Genomic DNA, 18,191 nt, shown 5'->3' on the forward strand with positions numbered 1-18,191 from the left:
ACATAAAGATATCATAGTAGCTCATTTAGACTTTGATTGGTCTGAGTTAAGACTACTCAGTATTTTATTTTGAAAGAGATAGGAAATTTGGGGAAAAACGCGTATTTTATACAATAGCTATCCAAATATGCAGACTGTACTTAAAGTCAGCAAAATCAGAAAAATGCATATTTAATTTAAAACTTCAATTATATTTTATATTCTTTGTTTAAAAAACAAAAGAATATTAACCACTGTTAAGCATCTTGAACTGCACCAAATCACCACAGTTACTAGAATTATTATCTATGTACATACTTTATTTTATTAAAAAAAAACTTTATAAGTTTGGGCAATCACTGTTAGTTTAGTTAGCTCCTGATACCCACATGGGAATTAACCAACTGTGGATTGGCCCCAGTACCTGGAGACGCCTCTCGGTTGAAGTTTCCTCTCTCCACAGCTCAAGTCCAGGCCTCTCTGTCCCCCAGGCCACTGGCATTCCTGGGAGGCATCAAAGGGGGACAGAGAGCATCAGCTAGTATCACCCTGGTTCTGTTACCAACGTTAAGATCTCTCATATTAAAAGCAATGAGAGAGAGGTTGGCCAGGTGATAAACAGAAAGTTTTATTTGATATAATTATTAAAGCCTAAAAAATGATGTGACAGCATGAATATTTCACATTGATAAGAAAAAATGTGCCTAGAAAAATATTAATATATTAATACATATTAATATACATAGTATATATACTATTATGTATTTAAATAGTATATATAATAGTAAATATACATTTTAAAAATCATATTACACAATGTTTTAAATGGGGCTTTTCTCTTCAGAGGTATTGTTTATCTGTCACTCACCCCTGCATACGCTAACATTCCCACCTCAGTGTAGAAAATAATCATGGAGGAGGAAAATTAGAAATATCAGTTAACTTACTAACTAATAATAACTTAATAGTATCATTTGGACATGAGAAAAATTCATGTCTACCATGTATATCAGTCAAGCATGAATGGGTACCTGCCTGCTGCCATGTGACCCACTGTCTGTCACAATTGCATGAAACTGTACAAAGTATTCCAGGACTGGCAGATACTGCATTTCCCCAGAAACACCTGCCTAGATCTCCAACATAAACATTAAGTCATATACAAAATCATCATAATTTTAAAGGAAATAATCATTTTAAACCCAATGAGAATTATGTCTTCAATGACTAGCCAATAACAAGCATTCCAGAAAGAAGATGGAAACTGTTTACAGTACAGAAAACAAGTTTATATTTTTCAACTGGTTATGTCTCATATAATTTTTTTAGTTGGCTGAAAAATATTTGACATATTAATGCATTATCTCTTTTAAAAGACTTTTTAACATGAAAAATAAATCAATGACACCCCAGTAGCAATGAGCACATCTAAAACCCAAATGTTGATTGTTAAATACTGTTCTGGAATAAAAAGAATCAGGGCTGATTTATGATCAGAGGTGCCTGATCACTGAGCATCCTGTGATGCCAGGAAGAAATTGTTAAAAAAAAAAAAAAAGATAAGGACATGTCTAAAGGACACAGGAGCCAACCTAAGAAAAGCACCAATTTTCAAACCTGGAGCAGTTCAAAAAAATAAGTAACAATAAAATAATCAATAAAATAAGTAACAATAATAGATTATAACACAAATATTAAGTATCCTTAAGTCCACACTGATGGCAGATGGATTAAAAAAAGACAACTCTTCTTTACAAAAGGATTCCAACTAACAAATGTGGAAGGAATAAGGAAAATAAAGAAAATCACTATTAGAACATTAATTACTCTGGTATTTTAAATATGAGTGGAAAGGTCTATTTATGGAAGCTAATATTAGCCCGCAGAGTTTGAATTAGCAATTCAGTGTAAATTGCAATCTCAAAGGCTCTCCAACAAAATATTAATTACAAAGGGAAAATTAGTAATTTTATTGTGGATAAATCTGGCAGACACTATCTTAGCCAAATGATCAAAGTTAAAATCACCAACAATTAGACATTTTAATATCATGTACTTAGAAGGGCACATCATCTCTGGGTATTTTTCCCCAAAATGCATAACCTCAGACTAATTATATAAACACATTAGAAAAACCTAAATTGAGAAACATACTATAGAACATCTGACCAGTATTCTTTCAAAGTGTCAAAGTCATGAAATACTAGAAAAGACTAGGAACTTCCATAGATTGTAAAGGACTATAGAGAAATATGACATTTATATGCAATGTGGGAACCTGGACTGCATTCTGAAATAGAAAAAGGACTTTAGTAGGAAAACTGGTGAAATCAGAATAAACTCGCTTAATAATAATAGCATACCAATGTTATTTTCTTAGTTTTGTTTTACTATTATACTACACTGATATAAATTGTTAACTAAGTCTATTATCTCTAAAGAATGTTTAAAAAAAAGTAACACCTCTACTTCACATCATATACAAAAAGTAACCCAAACTGAATCAAAGACCTAAGTGTAAAAGTTAAAACTATAAAACTCTTAGAACAAAACATAGGAATGTCTATCTTACCACAGATAAGGCAATGGCTTCTTAGGTATGATACAAGAGCAAAAGCAACCAAGGAAAACAAATAAATTGAACTTAATCAAAGTATAAAACTTCTTTGTCAGCATAAAACTGACAAAAAAAGTAAAGACAACCCGAAGAATGGGAGAAAATACCTGCAAATCATATATCTAATATACAAAATATATAAATACTTAAAATTCTACAATAAAAATGGCAAATAACCTAAGTTTTAAATGGGCAAAGGATTTGAGTAGACATTTCTCCAAAAGAGATACACATATGGCAAATTAGCACATGAAAAGAGACTCAACCTCAGTCTTAGAGACATGCGAATAAAATAAGACACCTACTCATGTTTTAAAATACATGATTCCTTTATTATTTAGTATATTATTGGTGAGGCAAAAGGGGATAAAAATTGTTATAATAATTTATCCCATATTAAAAATTTTATAATATCATTCTTTGTTTGCAAATGCTATATTCTTGCCATTGTATCATATAACTTTTTTTTTTAGTATCTGTGTGGGACTTGATTCATTGAATCTGCCATTTGACTATAAGCAAAGAACTTATTCATTCTTTTTTTTTCCAAGTTCATTTGTAGAACAGTATCAAATAAATAAAAATTTTCAATTAAGAAAAGATGCCTCCTCATTACCACTAATATGGTGATCATCAAGAGGATACAGAAGAACAAGCATTGGCAAGGAGAAATTAGAATCCTCATACATTGTTGATGGAAATTTGAAAACGCAGCCATGCTGGGGAAACAGCTTAGTAGTTTCTCAAGAAATTAAACAAATGATCCAGCAATTTCACTCCCAGATACAGAGCCAAGAGAAGTGAAAACATACATTCATACAAAAACCTGTACAAGAATGTACATCATAGCATTATTAATAGTCAAAAAAGTAGAAACTATGCAAATTTCCATCAAATGATAAATAAACAAAATTTGGTATATTCATATAATGATACATAATTCAGTGACAAAAAGAAATGAAGACTGACACATAGTACAGCATGGGTGAATCCTAAAAACATTATACTAACTGGAAGAAGTCAGACATAAAAGGTCACATGTTATGAGTCCATTCATATAAAATGTACAGAGGGGAAAAATCCAGAGACAGAAAGTAGATTAATGATTGCCGGAAGCAAGGGTGAAAAGAGAAATGGCATGGGGTTGTTTTTGAGGTGACGAAAATATTACAGAATTTGATAGTAGTGGAGATCACCACAAAATCCTAAAACTTAAGTTATATACTTTAAAAGAGTAAATTTTATGACATGTGAATATCTGAAGAAAAAAAGAATTATAAGCACAAGCTAATCAATTCAAATCTTAAAAAGGCATGAAATAAAAATTAGTCTCTCTATTGACTTTGAAATCTCCCTCCGCCAATATGACCATTATTAAAGATCTATATATATATATATATATATATATATATCTTTCAAAGAAAAATGTATTTTTATTAACAATAATATTCTCACCTCTGCTTTTTTCACTTGATAGATGATCTCAACAATTCAGTATATAATGTATTCACTAATCCTAATAAATATGCTTTGAATTTTCCTGCTTCCTCCCTTGCTCATGCTTAGGAACTATTTCTTCATTTTTAAAAATGCCTATTAAGTTCTAACAACATATGAAATAAATGATTTCCATTTTCTTTTTCTAATTTCTACTATTTTTAATGAGCACATATATTATTTTTTAACTAGATAAGTTAAAACTTTTAATAATGTAGTCTTTGAGATTCAAATCAATTCATAGCTTCCGCCAGAAATTTTCATTACTTATTCCCTGGTCTTATTTATCTCTTCATTTAAATTGCTGGAGAGTAAGGATTCTTCTGTCTTCATTTTTGGCTAAGATACCTAACGGAATCCTTTGCACATGATAGGTAACTACTGTTATCACACTTCAGCATATGCCCATGATCATGAATTATTTTCTATTTTCAATTAACAGAATACCTACATTCAGAATATTTATGCCATTAACATAGGTCACATTGGTCTAGATATAGGTCTCTTTCTCCTAATATAAGAAGTTGTCTACTGTGCATTTCATAGCACTTTGCCATCTAAAGGACTATAAAATGTCAAAGATATTTCATTCATAACTCACAAAATGATTCTAGAATCCATTATGATATATTAATGGAAAGATAATTGCAATATAACTGCCAATAATTTAGTATTTTTAGCGCAGGTTATCACTGGCACTTCAAATATCTGCTTTGCTTCGGTTTTCTCTAAGTAATAAGTGAAACTGACTTAATTTTTTAACCAGGACAACACAGTATAGTAAAAAAAAATAAGCTCTTGCAGTTAGAATGACTTGGATACCTTGAAACAACTCTTTACAAGTTCTCCTTTTCTACTTAAGCTGTATCTTAGTTTCTGCTGTCTATAATCAAATATACACACACAGGACAAATCTAAACCAGATTCACTAGTAAGGTAGCATATTGGATTTTCATTTGTACAGGGAAAAAAGGTCCCTCACTTAAAAGAAAGTATTGATTCTGTACCTTGACTTCATTTTGCTAATGAGAAAACTAAGGTCTAGAGGCTCATCTTGAGTGGATTACAATGAGGTAGGGGTGTGTGTGTGTGTGTGTGTGTGTGTGTACAGTAGAATACTATGCAGCTATAAAAAGCTGCAAAAACATGGATGGAACTGGAGGAGATACCAGATAACTTTACTCATGTGGAATACAGAGAAACAAAACAAATGGTCAGGCAAAAATAAACTAGAAATTGGGGGGGGGGGCATGCAAAAGAGGGAGGAAGCCGAATAAACTATGGTGAAAGGCTGTTGAATGCACTGATGGTGGGTGTGATGGGTTAACAAGCATGTAAAGAGGTATGATCCTATACCTCTAGGTCATATATAATTGTAAACCAATGCTACCTCAATAAATAAATAAAGTCAAAGCTTAGGACTTTAAATGATCATCAAGTATTAATAATGCAAAAAGCAAATCAAGGTTTCATCTTTAACAAAGTAAAAGTTAAGGGTTCTTTTCACTGTAGATGACAAAGGGAATTTCACTGCTTCCCAACCAGACTTACATAGGTCTTACTGGGTCCAAGGCACTGTTCATATGCTTCACCAATATTAACTTTTCTAATTTTCCCAATGCTATGATCAAGTCAATGTTACCCTGTTACAGAGGATGGATGTGTGGCTCAGACAAGCTATTAATGTGCCCAAAGTGACATGGATTCTAACTTAGGTAGCCTAGCAATAGAGCATGGCTTCTTCATCATTACTCTATATTGTCTTTAGTAAGGATTTAAGCTTACATACGTGGTACTGTTTATGCATTTATTAAAAATATGCAAGTGAGAGGCCTCCCTGGTGGCACAGAAGTTAAAGTCTCAGTACTATCAAGCTATTGCCAGCCACTGTGCTGGCCACTGCAGCATGAGTTCGATCCCTGGCCAGGGAGCTGACCCACATGGTGCAGCAGACGTCTCCTGTCTTGCCCACTGTTCCCCTCAGCAGTGTATTTCAATAGATCCACCTGTTCTGCTCCTCACTCTGTCTCTGGTGAATCCTCTCACGCCCCACACCTATGGCCTACACCCCAGTTCTTGTATGTATAAATAAATCTTTTTTTAAAAAGTCTGCAAATGTTAGTTTCTGTCATGAACAGTCTCATAAGTCTCTCTCAAATCTAAGATGCAATGACCGCCTTTTTCGATAATGTGGGTAGGTCCCAAGATACTACCTTCTAAACTCAGCTTTTACCTATTCTTTAATTAATGTTTCTTTTCGGTCCCCATAGTTGTACATTATAAGAAGTTGAAGTAGAATGTGACTTCTCCAGCACAATTCTACATTCCCTTCTTGTCCCAGTCTAGTCACCCCTGCTATTCATTTTTGGCCTAGGTATGGCTGGAATAGAAAAGTGAAATATATTTTTCAACTGCTTTTCCACATTAACTGCTAATTTGTGTTCCTTTTAAAAATCACAAGGTACATTAGTCTATCTACATTGATAAGGAAAACAAAATTAAGCTGTTTTTCATCTGTGTTTTATCTTTCTTTGGATCCTTTATTAAGAACTTTTCCCCACCTTCAAAAATCAGTGATTTTTAACTTGGGGGCCAAGAAATAGAAAGTCCATAGATGATCCCAAATAGTTCATGGGAGACTATACACAAAATTTTGTATTTATAAGCATTTTCCTAGTGCAGAGTTCATGGGGTTCATATTTTTAAAAAGACCCAGCATGCAAAAAACGTTAGACACTACTAACCTAAAGAAAACATATACCATGAAAAACAAATTCAAGATAAGTTTTTTAATGAGTCACATTTTTGTAGCACATCAATTATCCAAAGTATTTTGTTTAATTGGTCAAAAAAAAAAAAAAACCTCATAAAAAATGTTCCAAATCATGAGAGCCCAAAAGGATGGCCTTTAGTTATTTAAAAATGCAATCAATCAAAACAACACAATCCTAAGCTTTCAAGTTAAATTCTATTTTGCTATTCTACTTTACATGAAACTTTAGTTAACATGTGACTGAAAATGATGTCTTTGGGTACCATCGTTTCTCAGTAAAATAAAAGAATTGCCCACGCATTCACTGGTTCTATCAACATTTACTGAAACCCACCATGTGCCAGACACTGCATTTGGCTCTACTTGCTACTGTGATTAATTCTTGGTTCTCCTCCAAACTGCAGATTCAATATACAAACACATACAAAGCATATAGTTAATATTTGCATGCCCACCAACCAGCACAATATCTTGATCCAAGTGGAAATCAAATGTGTAGTGAACTATATAATGACAAAGCACAGAAAAGACAGGTTGAATACAAAAAAACACTAGCTTCCCATTAAGCCGCCAATTTTTACAGTCAATTCATGACACTAATGTCAGAACATAATGGTTCATGAAAACCCATCATTGCCACCATAACAAATAAAATAAGGTTTTTCTTCGACACATTCTAAAAACAATCTTTTGTGCAACAAAAGAACCCTAAGCAATGTCAAGAACAGTTAAGATCCAAAGGACTTTCAATAAGCACCATGAAGATAAAAAAGTTGACTGATTCACAAGCAAACAATTTTCCCTATATTCACCTTGACAACAGTTCTCAGGCCAATTGTTTCAGAAGCCAAAAAAAAAAAAAAAATCACAGAAAAGAGGAACAAAAGGAGAAAATGCATGCAGACATAAGCATTTGAGCTCAGGATGGGCATAACGCTCTAAAAGTTCCCAAAATGACCAAAACAACCTATAAGTTTGAAAAAGTTGGCTGCGTAAAGTTTGGCTATTCTAGTTCACCATATGCCAGGGCATTGTTCCTGCTTGCAAGTCCCAAACATCCAGACTGCAAGCCTTCTCCGGATGCAGCTAACCATTTTTGTTATTCCCGAGACTCCGGGTTTTGGAAAAAAAAAAAAAAATCAACAAGTATTTAGGAGGGGCCCAGAGAACTTTTCACCCCTAACCGCAGCCCACGATCCTCCCGCGGGAGCTGCCCGTGCACCGCAGCCCTGCGGCCGCTCGGAGGGGCCGACGGCCACGCCCGGATGCGCGGCGGCCAAGGTCCAGCGCGGCCGGCCCTCGGGCCACAGGCTCGGCTGCGGCCACCGGGCGCGGGACCCGGACGCGGCGCGGGGCAACGAGCCGCCCGGCCTCACCTCCACGGCCTGGCCCAGCTCCAGGTCGAAGCCCACCACGCACACGCAGTGCAGCCAGGCCGAGAAACCGTCCCAGCGCAGCAGGCCCCGGTCGCGGCCCTCGTCCTCGTCCTCTGGAGTGGCTCCAGCCACCACCATGGCCGGCACTTGGCTCTCCTCGGCCGCCGCCACCGCCTCGTCCAACGGCCCGCGGGAGCTGGGCCCAGAGCCGGCCGGGCCCGGCAGAGCCATCGGCCGCCCCCTTGCTCTTCGCGCCGCCTCCACCGCGGACCGCGCCGCAGCGAGCGCTCTGTTCTGCGCAGGCGCAGCCCCGGCTGCCGCAGCCGCGGGGGACCGGCCTGGCCGGGGCGGGGCCTCCGCCCACGTGACCCTGGGAGTCCCGCGCCGCGGGGGTTGTCCCGAGCCGCTGCCCGGAGGTGGGGACGTCACTGCAGAATTGTGAAGCCGGCCCTTGCCTCCTGGCCTTCAAACTGCTCAAAGTTGTCGGCACCCTGCTTTGCAGTCTGATGACCCGGGGGGGAATTATTCTTGAAATGACACGATTCATAAACACAAGGCATTATTAAATCTTAGAAACATAGTGGTAACAGTGGCTAACACTTATTGAACACTGTACCGGTTGATGTGCCAACCAAGTACTTTATAAATATAAGCTCCTTCCATTTTCACAGCATAGCTAGTAGGTAGATGTCATCATTTTTTATTTATTTTTTAAAAAGATTTATTTATGCATACAAGAATTGGGGTACAGGCCAGAGTTGTGGGAGGTGAGAGGATTCACCAGAGACAGAGTGGGGAACAGAACAGTCGGAAAGACTGAACTACACTGCTAAGGGGAGCAGCCGGTAAACCAGGAGAGGTCTGCTGCGCCATGTGGGTAGCTGCCTGGCCGGGGGATCGAACTCGGGCTGCAGTGGCTGCAGAGAGCTTCATAGATTGTGTCTTAACGTCTTGCGCCACCCGGGAGGCCCAGATGTCATTATTTTTACAGATAAGGAAACTGAAGTTCTAAGAGGTTTACGTGCAAGCCCCAGAGTATCACAACTCCAATATCAATATCAACTTGTAGTCTACTCAGGAAGTTCTGCTGATGCAGAGATCTGTGCCTTTACTCAGCTTTTCCCTCTCCACTAAGGCCCCTCCCATATTTCTTGACCCCGTTGTCTTTGACTCACTAAACACACACATCTCCAGATCTTTCTGGACAGGTTAGCTTCCACAGCAACCCGGGATCATTCTCTCTTAGCAAGGTTCTAGTGTAACAGGGTGGTTCCCTGCAAAAGGGATGGTTCCAGTTTCCCTGCCCCACCCAAGGACAGGTAGAGCTGAGCAGAGAGGAAAAGAAGCTGGGAAAGAAATTGGGAGAAGGAAGAAAGAAAGATGGAGACCTGGAGGAGGGACATGGAACAAAGGGACATGTTAAGAAGCTGCGCTGGCTTCTTGGTCTTGGACTGGTTGAAACAGATGTGGGTGAGAGACCCGTGGGGCGGTTAACAATGGCAGCTTTTATCTTTTTTTTTTTAATTTTTTTTTATAGAGGCATGTTTTATTTATTTGTTTATTTATACATGCACTGGGTACAGTCAGAAGAGCGGGAGGGCGAGAGAATTCACCAGAGCCAGAGCGGGGAGCAGAGCAGGCAGAAGGACCGAAGTACACTGCTGAGGGGAGCAGCGGGCGGCAGGAGAGGTCTGCGCGCCATGTGGGACCCTCCTCCAGTGGCCGGGGAGCAGCCGGGGATCGAACCAGCGCAGCAGAGGCGGCGGGCAGCTTCGCAACCCAGCGCTCAACCGCTGCGCCACCGGGGAGGCCCGGCAGATTTTATCTTGATTTTGATTTTGCTCCTCCTGTCCAAAACGTGCTGGACTCCTGGCCTTTTCCTACCACCACCAGGAGGTGCCTTAGACATGTAGCAGGCTTTCGGTCCTCACTGGCCCTGCTTTGGGCGAGCTGTGTTTAGTTAAGCATTTACCCACTAGGAGATGAGTAACTTTGGGTACTTGATTTGGAAACTACTTTATCTTTTCTTTCCCTTCTTTTCTCTTTATTGCACACTAAAGCAGGCAGGTTTGGGGCCTCCTGGTGGTGCAAGGGTTAAGATGCAACCCGTGAAGCTATTGGCAGCCACTGCAGCACGAGTTTGATTCCCTGCCAGGGAGCAACCCACATGGCACAGCAGACCTCTCCTGACTCTCCCGCTGCTCCTATCAGCAGTGTACTTTGGTCAATCTGCCTGTTCTGTTCCCCACTCTGTCTCTGGTGAATCCTCTTAACCCGCGCGCCTCTGGCCTGTACCCCAGCTCTTATATGCATAAATAAATAAAATTTTTTTAAAAAGCAGGCAGGTTTGGGTTGCCCAATAACACTCATTATAGCAAGCTTTGTATTCTTAGCATCAGTACTGGTCTGGGCACCCAAGAGACACTTGGTTTCTTGAATTGTTACTGATTATTGGTCCAGCATGATACTACTAAAATTTATTAAACACCCACTTTTTTGCTGAATATGAGTGCAACAGTGAAAGTAAGCAGGAAGCACACAATAATACCTCAATAGAGGGGCCTCCCTGGTGGCACAAGGGGTTAAGATGGAGCACTATGAAGCTACCCACAGCCACTGCAGCACGTTCAAGCCTCAGCCAGGGAGGTGACCCACATGGCTCAGCAGACCTCTCCTGCCTCGCCCACTGCTCCCCTCAGCAGTGTATTTCAGTCAATCTGCCTGTTCTACTCCCCACTCTGTCTCTGGTGAATCCTCTCGACCACCCCATCTCTGGCTTGTACCTCAGCTCTTGTATGCATAAATAAATAAATCTTAAAAAAAATAGAAAAATGAGTAAAAGACAATGGATAGTAGTAATTCAGTATAAACATTTTTTTTAAGGACAGTATTCAGGCTTTTACACATATTATCTTCTCTAATTCCTTCAAGAGCAAAAAATCCCCATTTTACAGATAAGGACCCTGAGGGTCCATGAGGTGATGATGATGTCACAGTCAGTAGTGGCAGAACAAAGATTTAAGCCAAGGTATCAGACTCAGTCTAAGTTCCTAAGCATCTTGCTGAACTGCCTAGTCAAATTCACACCATTTGACAAACACTATCCTCTTCATACCCTCAGGATTTTTTTACTTGTAGTGTTAGCATCCTGTTTTTAAGGAGAGAGTCAAAGCTCAAACATCAAGGATGATATTTGCTAGACAATTTTTAAAGACAAAATATAAACTAGGGATAACATTGAAAGTTAAAGTTCACTTCTTTAACCAAAGCAATCTACTTTTACATGAGTAAAAAACTACATTTTGCATTGAAGTAAATCTGCAATAGGAAAGAACAGCCGCCTTTAGTATGAAAAACAGTATTAGAAGAGTTCTGAACTAGAAGTCAGAAGGCTTAAATTCTACAGCCAGATCCACCCTTGATCATGGAACAATCTACTATAAGATTCATTTTCTGCACTGGTAAAATAGGAATGATAAGCTTACTTATCTCACTGGTTGTCAGGAAGAGACAATCTCTCCCATTTTAGAGGGTGCTACCTTATTAATGATTAATGAACTTTAAACAGAATTAGTCCATAGGAGTGGTTCTTTGACATGTGAACATAGGTCCCTATTCACTGAAGTGCCCTTTCTAATTTTGGATTAAGAGTAATATTGTCGGGCCTCCCTGCTGGCACAAGGGTTAAGATGCAATCTGTTAAGCTATCCACAGCCACTGCAGCACGAGTTCGATCCCTGGCCGACCAGGGAGAAAACCACATGGCGCAGCAGACCTCTCCTGACTCACCCACTGCTCCCCTCAGCAGTGTATTTCAGTCAATCTGCCTGTTCTGTTCCCCACTTTGTCTCTGGTGAATCCTCTGCCCCCCCAATCTCTGGCCTCTACTCCAGCTCTTGTATGCATAAATAAATAAATCATTAAAAAAAGAGTAATATTTTCAAAATATAGTATACAGAAAATAACACTTTAAGACCAGTTTAGTGAGAAAGAAAGCACATCAGAGGCTCCAGAGAATCTTAAAAGTTAAAAGGAAAATAAAAGGTCATATACTCAAGTCTGTTTTGGAAAAAACTAATAAACATGACTTCTCAAACCTTTATACACAAAACATAAAAACCACTAGGGAAAACAGAAAGTTCGTAGGGCTTTTTTTTCTCTACTATCCACAAAAACTTTGACTTTCGGCTATATTGTCAATTTTAGCCTATATTCTGTGGTTAATATTTGCATAGGACATGGGAAAAAAAGTGCTAATGCTTCCTCTTTTCTTGGGGTTCTGTCATTAGAATCTTTGAATCTGAACAGATTAGATTAGGTCATTTTTCCAAACTTCCCATCCTATTTATGATTTTCCAGCTGTCTGTCAGGCAACATTCACTCTAACACTGTTTATTAAGGGAAAGTCACTATTTTGCAAAGCTGCTATTTTCTGATGTTCATAAGGACTAGGAAAAAATCTTCCTCTTATGGACGCAAGATCAGCTACTTTGTAATATACACCCTTGGTCTAAATTGCAGAGATTACACAGGAGAGTCCAACTCTTCTGCACGATAGCCATGTGAGTGTTTGGAAATGGTTGTCCCACATCCTTATGCCTTCCAGTTTTCAGTTCCTCCAACAGTTTCTCAGAGAGGTCGTTTCTCAGCTATTCATCATCCTGTTGCCCAACTTGGGCCTACTCCAACTTGTCAACATCACCATCAAAATGTGGTGCCAGGAGGAAACACCATCCTCCAGGTGTGATCTGACCACTGCAGAGTGTTCTCTGGGACTATTATCTTACTTGTGACAGCTACCAACCTTCTATTAACGCTGGTTCAGATCACATTTGCTGATTTTGGCAGCCAGGTCATACTACTGGCTCAAATTGCATTTACTGTCAACTAAAGCCCTATGTCTTTTTTCATTTAAGGAATGCTTTAAGTCAGGGTAGGTTGCTTTAGCCAAAAGCATAACTGGATTCGTGGGTCCGCTGCTCTTCTAATATTACCAACAGCACTAAGCACAGGATTAAAAACATTCCAAACTTCCCTATTCACCCCTAATCAAACTCCTGGCATTTCAACAATGTTGATAGCTTAAAAATAAGAGACAGAAGAGGGAAGGAGGGACAGAGGGATCAAGGGAGGGGGAAAGAGAAGGAGGAGAGAAGGGAAGAAGGAAGTAAGGAAGAAAGAGAGGGTGAGCTTCAGATAATGCTGTGAATTGCACTGCCATATTTTTTGGATCTGAAAGAATTCCAAATGCCCTAGATGTTCAGTCGGGCAGTCAGAGGATTCCCTCTTGCTCTTGAGCTATGAGTTACAGCAGCTGCTGGGGCATAACTATATTTGTGGTAGCAAGAAAATATAGAAAGAAAATACAGAAAGAAAGAAAGAAAGAAAATACAGAGAAACTCAAGAGCCAATATGTTAGTGGTAAAGACTGAGCTAACTGCCATACATCCCTGAAAAACAAAATGCTCAAATGTAGATTTTAAAGGGAGGATCCAAGCAAAGATGACAATAAAATACACAATTAGATGCTTCCTAAATACTCTTTGTGAAAGTTTGCTTTTTTTTTTTAAGGTGAAGAGCTTTGATTTTGCCATCTTTACATTCCAAGTATTTATACAGTGCTTGGCATGTTATGCTCATTCAGTAATTATTTTCTGAATGAACAAATTTCTAATGTTGTTTTCCTATATTATAGAATTTTCTGTCACGGGCAGTTGTTAGAACACACTAAAAGTTTATATAAAATGTTCCATTCCAGGGCCTCCCCAGTGGCGCAGCAGTTGAGCGCTGGGTTGCGAAGCTGCCCATAGCCTCTACAGCGCCATTTCCATCCTGGCCTCCTGCGTGGTGGGGGGGGGGTCCCACATGGCGCGCAGACCTCTCCTGCCCGCTGCTCCCCTCAGCAGTGTATTTCGTCTGTCTGCCTGTTCTGCTCCCTGCTCTGGCTCTGGTGAATTCTCTCACCCTCCCACACTTCTGACTGTACCCAGTGCTTGTATAAATAAATAATCTTTAAAAAAAAAAAGTTCCATTCCAGTACTTGAAAATGTGTTTCATTCCAGTTTATGAAAAGTAAAGATAGTAGCAAATCACTTATTTGAAGGTTACTTCATTAATTGTCTGACCCATGCATACCAGGAGGCAGGTTTAATAGATCTGTAGTCAATATGCAAAAGAAAAAATAACCAATAAAATTCACTCATAAATTATTTTGTCTGAATTTTGTCATAATCCTAATTATAAATTGTCTTTCTCAGAGTAAACAACAAATAAGAAGAATGAAGAGGCTGCCTGAGGCTGATCATGAAAGGAGCAGAAAGTAAAAGGTTAGTAGAACTGAAAGAAAGGACTCAGAAAAAAGTTCAGAAGGCTACATGTTAAACTATTAGCAATGTTTGCCCCAAGGGAAATTGAAATACTGGGAAATAGAAGTACGAATGAATAAAAATAGGGAACTTTGTTTTTCATTTTACACAGTTCTGTATTGTTTTAATTACTTAGAGAGGGCATGCATTGTTTTTGTAACTAAGCATTAAGAGACCACAAGAGCAGAACAGTTGCTTATACAACAGTGAAAAAGTGGAAACTACCTAAATATCCAAAAATAGGATTGACTGGGAAATATCACATATGCATTTCAATAAACTAACATGCAGTTATTAAAAATGCCAGAGAAGAATATTTTGTAGCAGAAAAATGTTCAAAGTATATATTTTAAGCAGAAAGAAATAGATTACAAAAAAAAAATCACAATATTTTCACTAACTTCTCTGCGACACTGCTATGCCATTGTGCAGGCTAATTTTATTTGTCAATTTGACTGGGCAGTGGAGTACCCAGATATTTGGTCAAAATTCTTCTGGGTCTGTCTGAGAGGATGTTTCTGGATGGGTTTAGCATTTGAATTGGTAGGCTAAGTAAAGCATATAGCAGCTCCCATATGGATGGGCCTCATCTAGTTTACTGGAGGCTTGAATAGGGAGGGAAAAAAAAGGCTGAGTAAGGGAGAATTTGCTTTCTGTATCTGTCTTCTTCCTTAGGAGTCAGGCTTAAACTGAAACTTACATTATCAGCTCTTCATGGTTCTTAGGCCTATGGTCTTGAACAGGAACCATATCATTAACACTTCTGGGTTTTGCCATCTGGGAGCTCTCAGACTCCACAACTGTGTAAAATAATTTTATATATATACATATTACTATATATGCCTTTATGTGTATATTATGAGAGAGAGAGAAAGAGAGAGCTGTACCAAATACCAAAAAAATAAAAAAAGGAAGTATCATTGGAATTGGATAATAGTGAGAGGCTGAAAAAGTGTTGGGGTATATACTAGAAATATGGCCATTAAGGGTAATGATTCTGGTGAAGACTCAGAAAGAAAAGAGACGAGCCCGAGAGAAAGTTTCATCTTTTTAAAGAATACATAAATAATCATTAATAGAATGTTAGTAGAAATATACATGGTAGAGTTCATTCTGGTGAGATCTCAGTCCAAAATGAAAAACTTGTTCTTGGACAATGAAGAAAAGCTTGTTATAAAGCAAAAGAACATGGTTGAACTATATTAGAGTACTTTGTGGAAGGTGGAACTTGCTAGCTATGAAATTGGATAATTTTTTAAAAAAGATTATTTATGCATACAAGAGCTGGGGTATAGGCCAGAGATGTTGGGGGTGAGAGGATCCACCAGAGACAGAGTGGGGAACAGAACAGGCAGACTGACTGAAATACACTGCTGAGGGGAGCAGCGGGTGAGGCAGGAGAGGTCTGCACGCCATGTGGGTTTCTCCCTGGCCAGCCTGGGATCCAACTCGTGCTACAGAGGCTGTAGATTGCTTCATAGTACGGTGCTTAACTCCTTGCGCCACCAGGGAGGCCCTGAAATTGGATAATTAACTGAGGTTATTTCTAAACTAAGTGTTGAAGGAGCAACACTGGTTCTTCCTGGCTACTTATAGTAAAATGCTCGAAGTCAGAAATGAATTAAAGAAGCAATGAATAAGCAAAAAATGAGCCAGAAGTTAATGATTTAGGAAATGATCAGCCCATTCTTATTGCAAATAATGGAAACATTTCTTCTCAAAAGAACACTGAGGGTGTAACTGAACTACCACTTGATAAGGAGACTAGTGTAGCTGTGAACCACAGACCTAATCAGTCAACCTAGAAGAAACAAAGCCAGTTTGAACTGAAGGAGACAGAGACAGGATAAAATGAAAGAAAACTGTTGGACTTGTTCGATCCAACAGAACAGGACCACAGAACTATGCAGCTGCAAATGTATGCTGTTCTTCAAGACAAAAGAAGAATGTCCACAAAGGTGATTCAGAGATCCAGGCCACCTCCTCGGTTTCAAAGGGGATGAAGACTATTACTTCAGATTTCACAGGTCAGAGAGCAGCCACCTGGAGTGTTGGGGACAAGACCTCCCAGAGTTTTGGGAATACAACCCCTATTTCTCTATTTGCTAGAGCTGCTGAACCACACCACCTCTTCAGTGGGTCAAGAAAAAGAGCAGCATGATACCAAAGAGGTTTATTCTTGAATCTTAAAATCTAATATCATTTGCTTCACCATGTTTTGGAATTACTTTGGAACCGACACTTTTTTCTTCTTTCCAGTTTCTACCTTTTATTTTTTTATTTTATTTTATGTATTTTTTACATCATTTTTCATTTTTGCACAATGTATGCATTTTCATCTTGCAGTTTCTGCCTTTTAGAATGGGAATGTTTCTCTATGCCTGTCCCATCCTTACATTTTGGATGCACATAACTTCGGTTCCATATAGATTCACACCTGGAGAGGAATTTTACCTCAGGATAAATCACTTGATAAGGAAACCATTTCTCACTTCTCACTCATATCTCATTTATTTATTTATTTATTTATTTATTTATTTATTTATTTGAATCTCATGAAACTAAGATTTTATTATTTTATTTATATTATATTTTTTACATAATTTTTCATTTTTGTACATTGTATGCATTTTCATCTTGGTTATAGTCCCCATACAATTCCCACCCCCCCTTATTTTGACCCTAATCCCTCCTCCCTGCCCCCCCACCCCATATTGATTTATAGTTGCTGATTGATTTTGATTTTTACTTTATTATAACTAGTCTTTTTCTGGTCCCTTATTTAGATGAGACTTTGAACTTTAGACTTTAGAGTTGACACTAGAGCAGGTTAGAACTTTGGATGCTATTAGGATTGCATGCATGTGCAGCAAGACTTCACTTGAAGTAGTCCTAAGGTTCAGTAGCTTCTTAGAAACTGAAAGTTGAAGTCACACAATTTATAATGAAAGTAGTCCCTTGAATAAAGTTGTTTCATGAAAGTTAGGCCAGGATTATTATTTCTCCACCGCATTATAATGAAACAGTGAAACAAATTGAACAAAACAAAGTAATTCGAACTCATCTTGTATTTTCTATGCAAGAAAGACATGAATTTGGTGGGGTCAGGAGAGGAATATAATTGAATGTTTGTGTCCCCTCCCACCCCCTCCTGAAATTCATATGTTGAAACCTAACTCCCAATGTGAATGCATTTGGAACTGGGAGATAATGAGAGGGGTCCTTATGATGTGATTAGTGTCCTCATGTGGAGAGGCCAGAGCACATCTACCCCATTTGAAGACATGGCAAGAAAGTCACCATTTGCAAAAAGGGAGCAAGCTCTCCCTAGAGAACTGAATTAGCCAACATCTGTGTTGGATTTCTCAGCCTCCAGAACTATGAGACATAATGTTTATTGCTTAAGTCACCCAGTCAACAGTATTTTGTTGTAGCAATTTAAACTAAGACAACCACCAACTTCTGCAGCGCAGGTTCAATTCCGGGCCAGCCACATGGCACAGCAGACCTCTCCTTTCTCACCCGCTGCTCCCCTCAGCAGTGTATTTCAGTCAATCTGCCTGTTCTGTTCCCCACTCTGTCTC

The 18,191-nt window shown here is 38.8% G+C and overlaps 1 protein-coding gene across 3 annotated transcripts in view; it reads right to left on the minus strand.

Annotated features, from left to right (window-relative positions):
• The window catches only part of DENND6A (DENN domain containing 6A), a 41,614-nt gene extending 33,121 nt beyond the window's left edge, over window positions 1–8,493 (minus strand). For 2 of the 3 annotated variants that reach the window (XM_054694865.1, XM_037491450.2), the window contains exon 1: window positions 8,243–8,493. In XM_054694865.1, coding sequence (XP_054550840.1) covers window positions 8,243–8,473 — 231 coding nt within the window. In that variant the 5' untranslated portion in view covers window positions 8,474–8,493. Of the gene's footprint in view, window positions 1–403; window positions 484–7,200; window positions 8,006–8,242 lie in introns of those variants that run through there. The other variant, XM_054694866.1, reaches the window with a different exon arrangement.
• Window positions 8,494–18,191: the final 9,698 nt, after the last annotated feature.

This window comes from Talpa occidentalis, unplaced genomic scaffold, assembly GCF_014898055.3.
Source record: "Talpa occidentalis isolate TD23 unplaced genomic scaffold, MPIMG_talOcc4v2.1 talOcc4.10, whole genome shotgun sequence".
In the NCBI taxonomy this organism is placed as follows: Eukaryota; Metazoa; Chordata; class Mammalia; order Eulipotyphla; family Talpidae; genus Talpa; species Talpa occidentalis.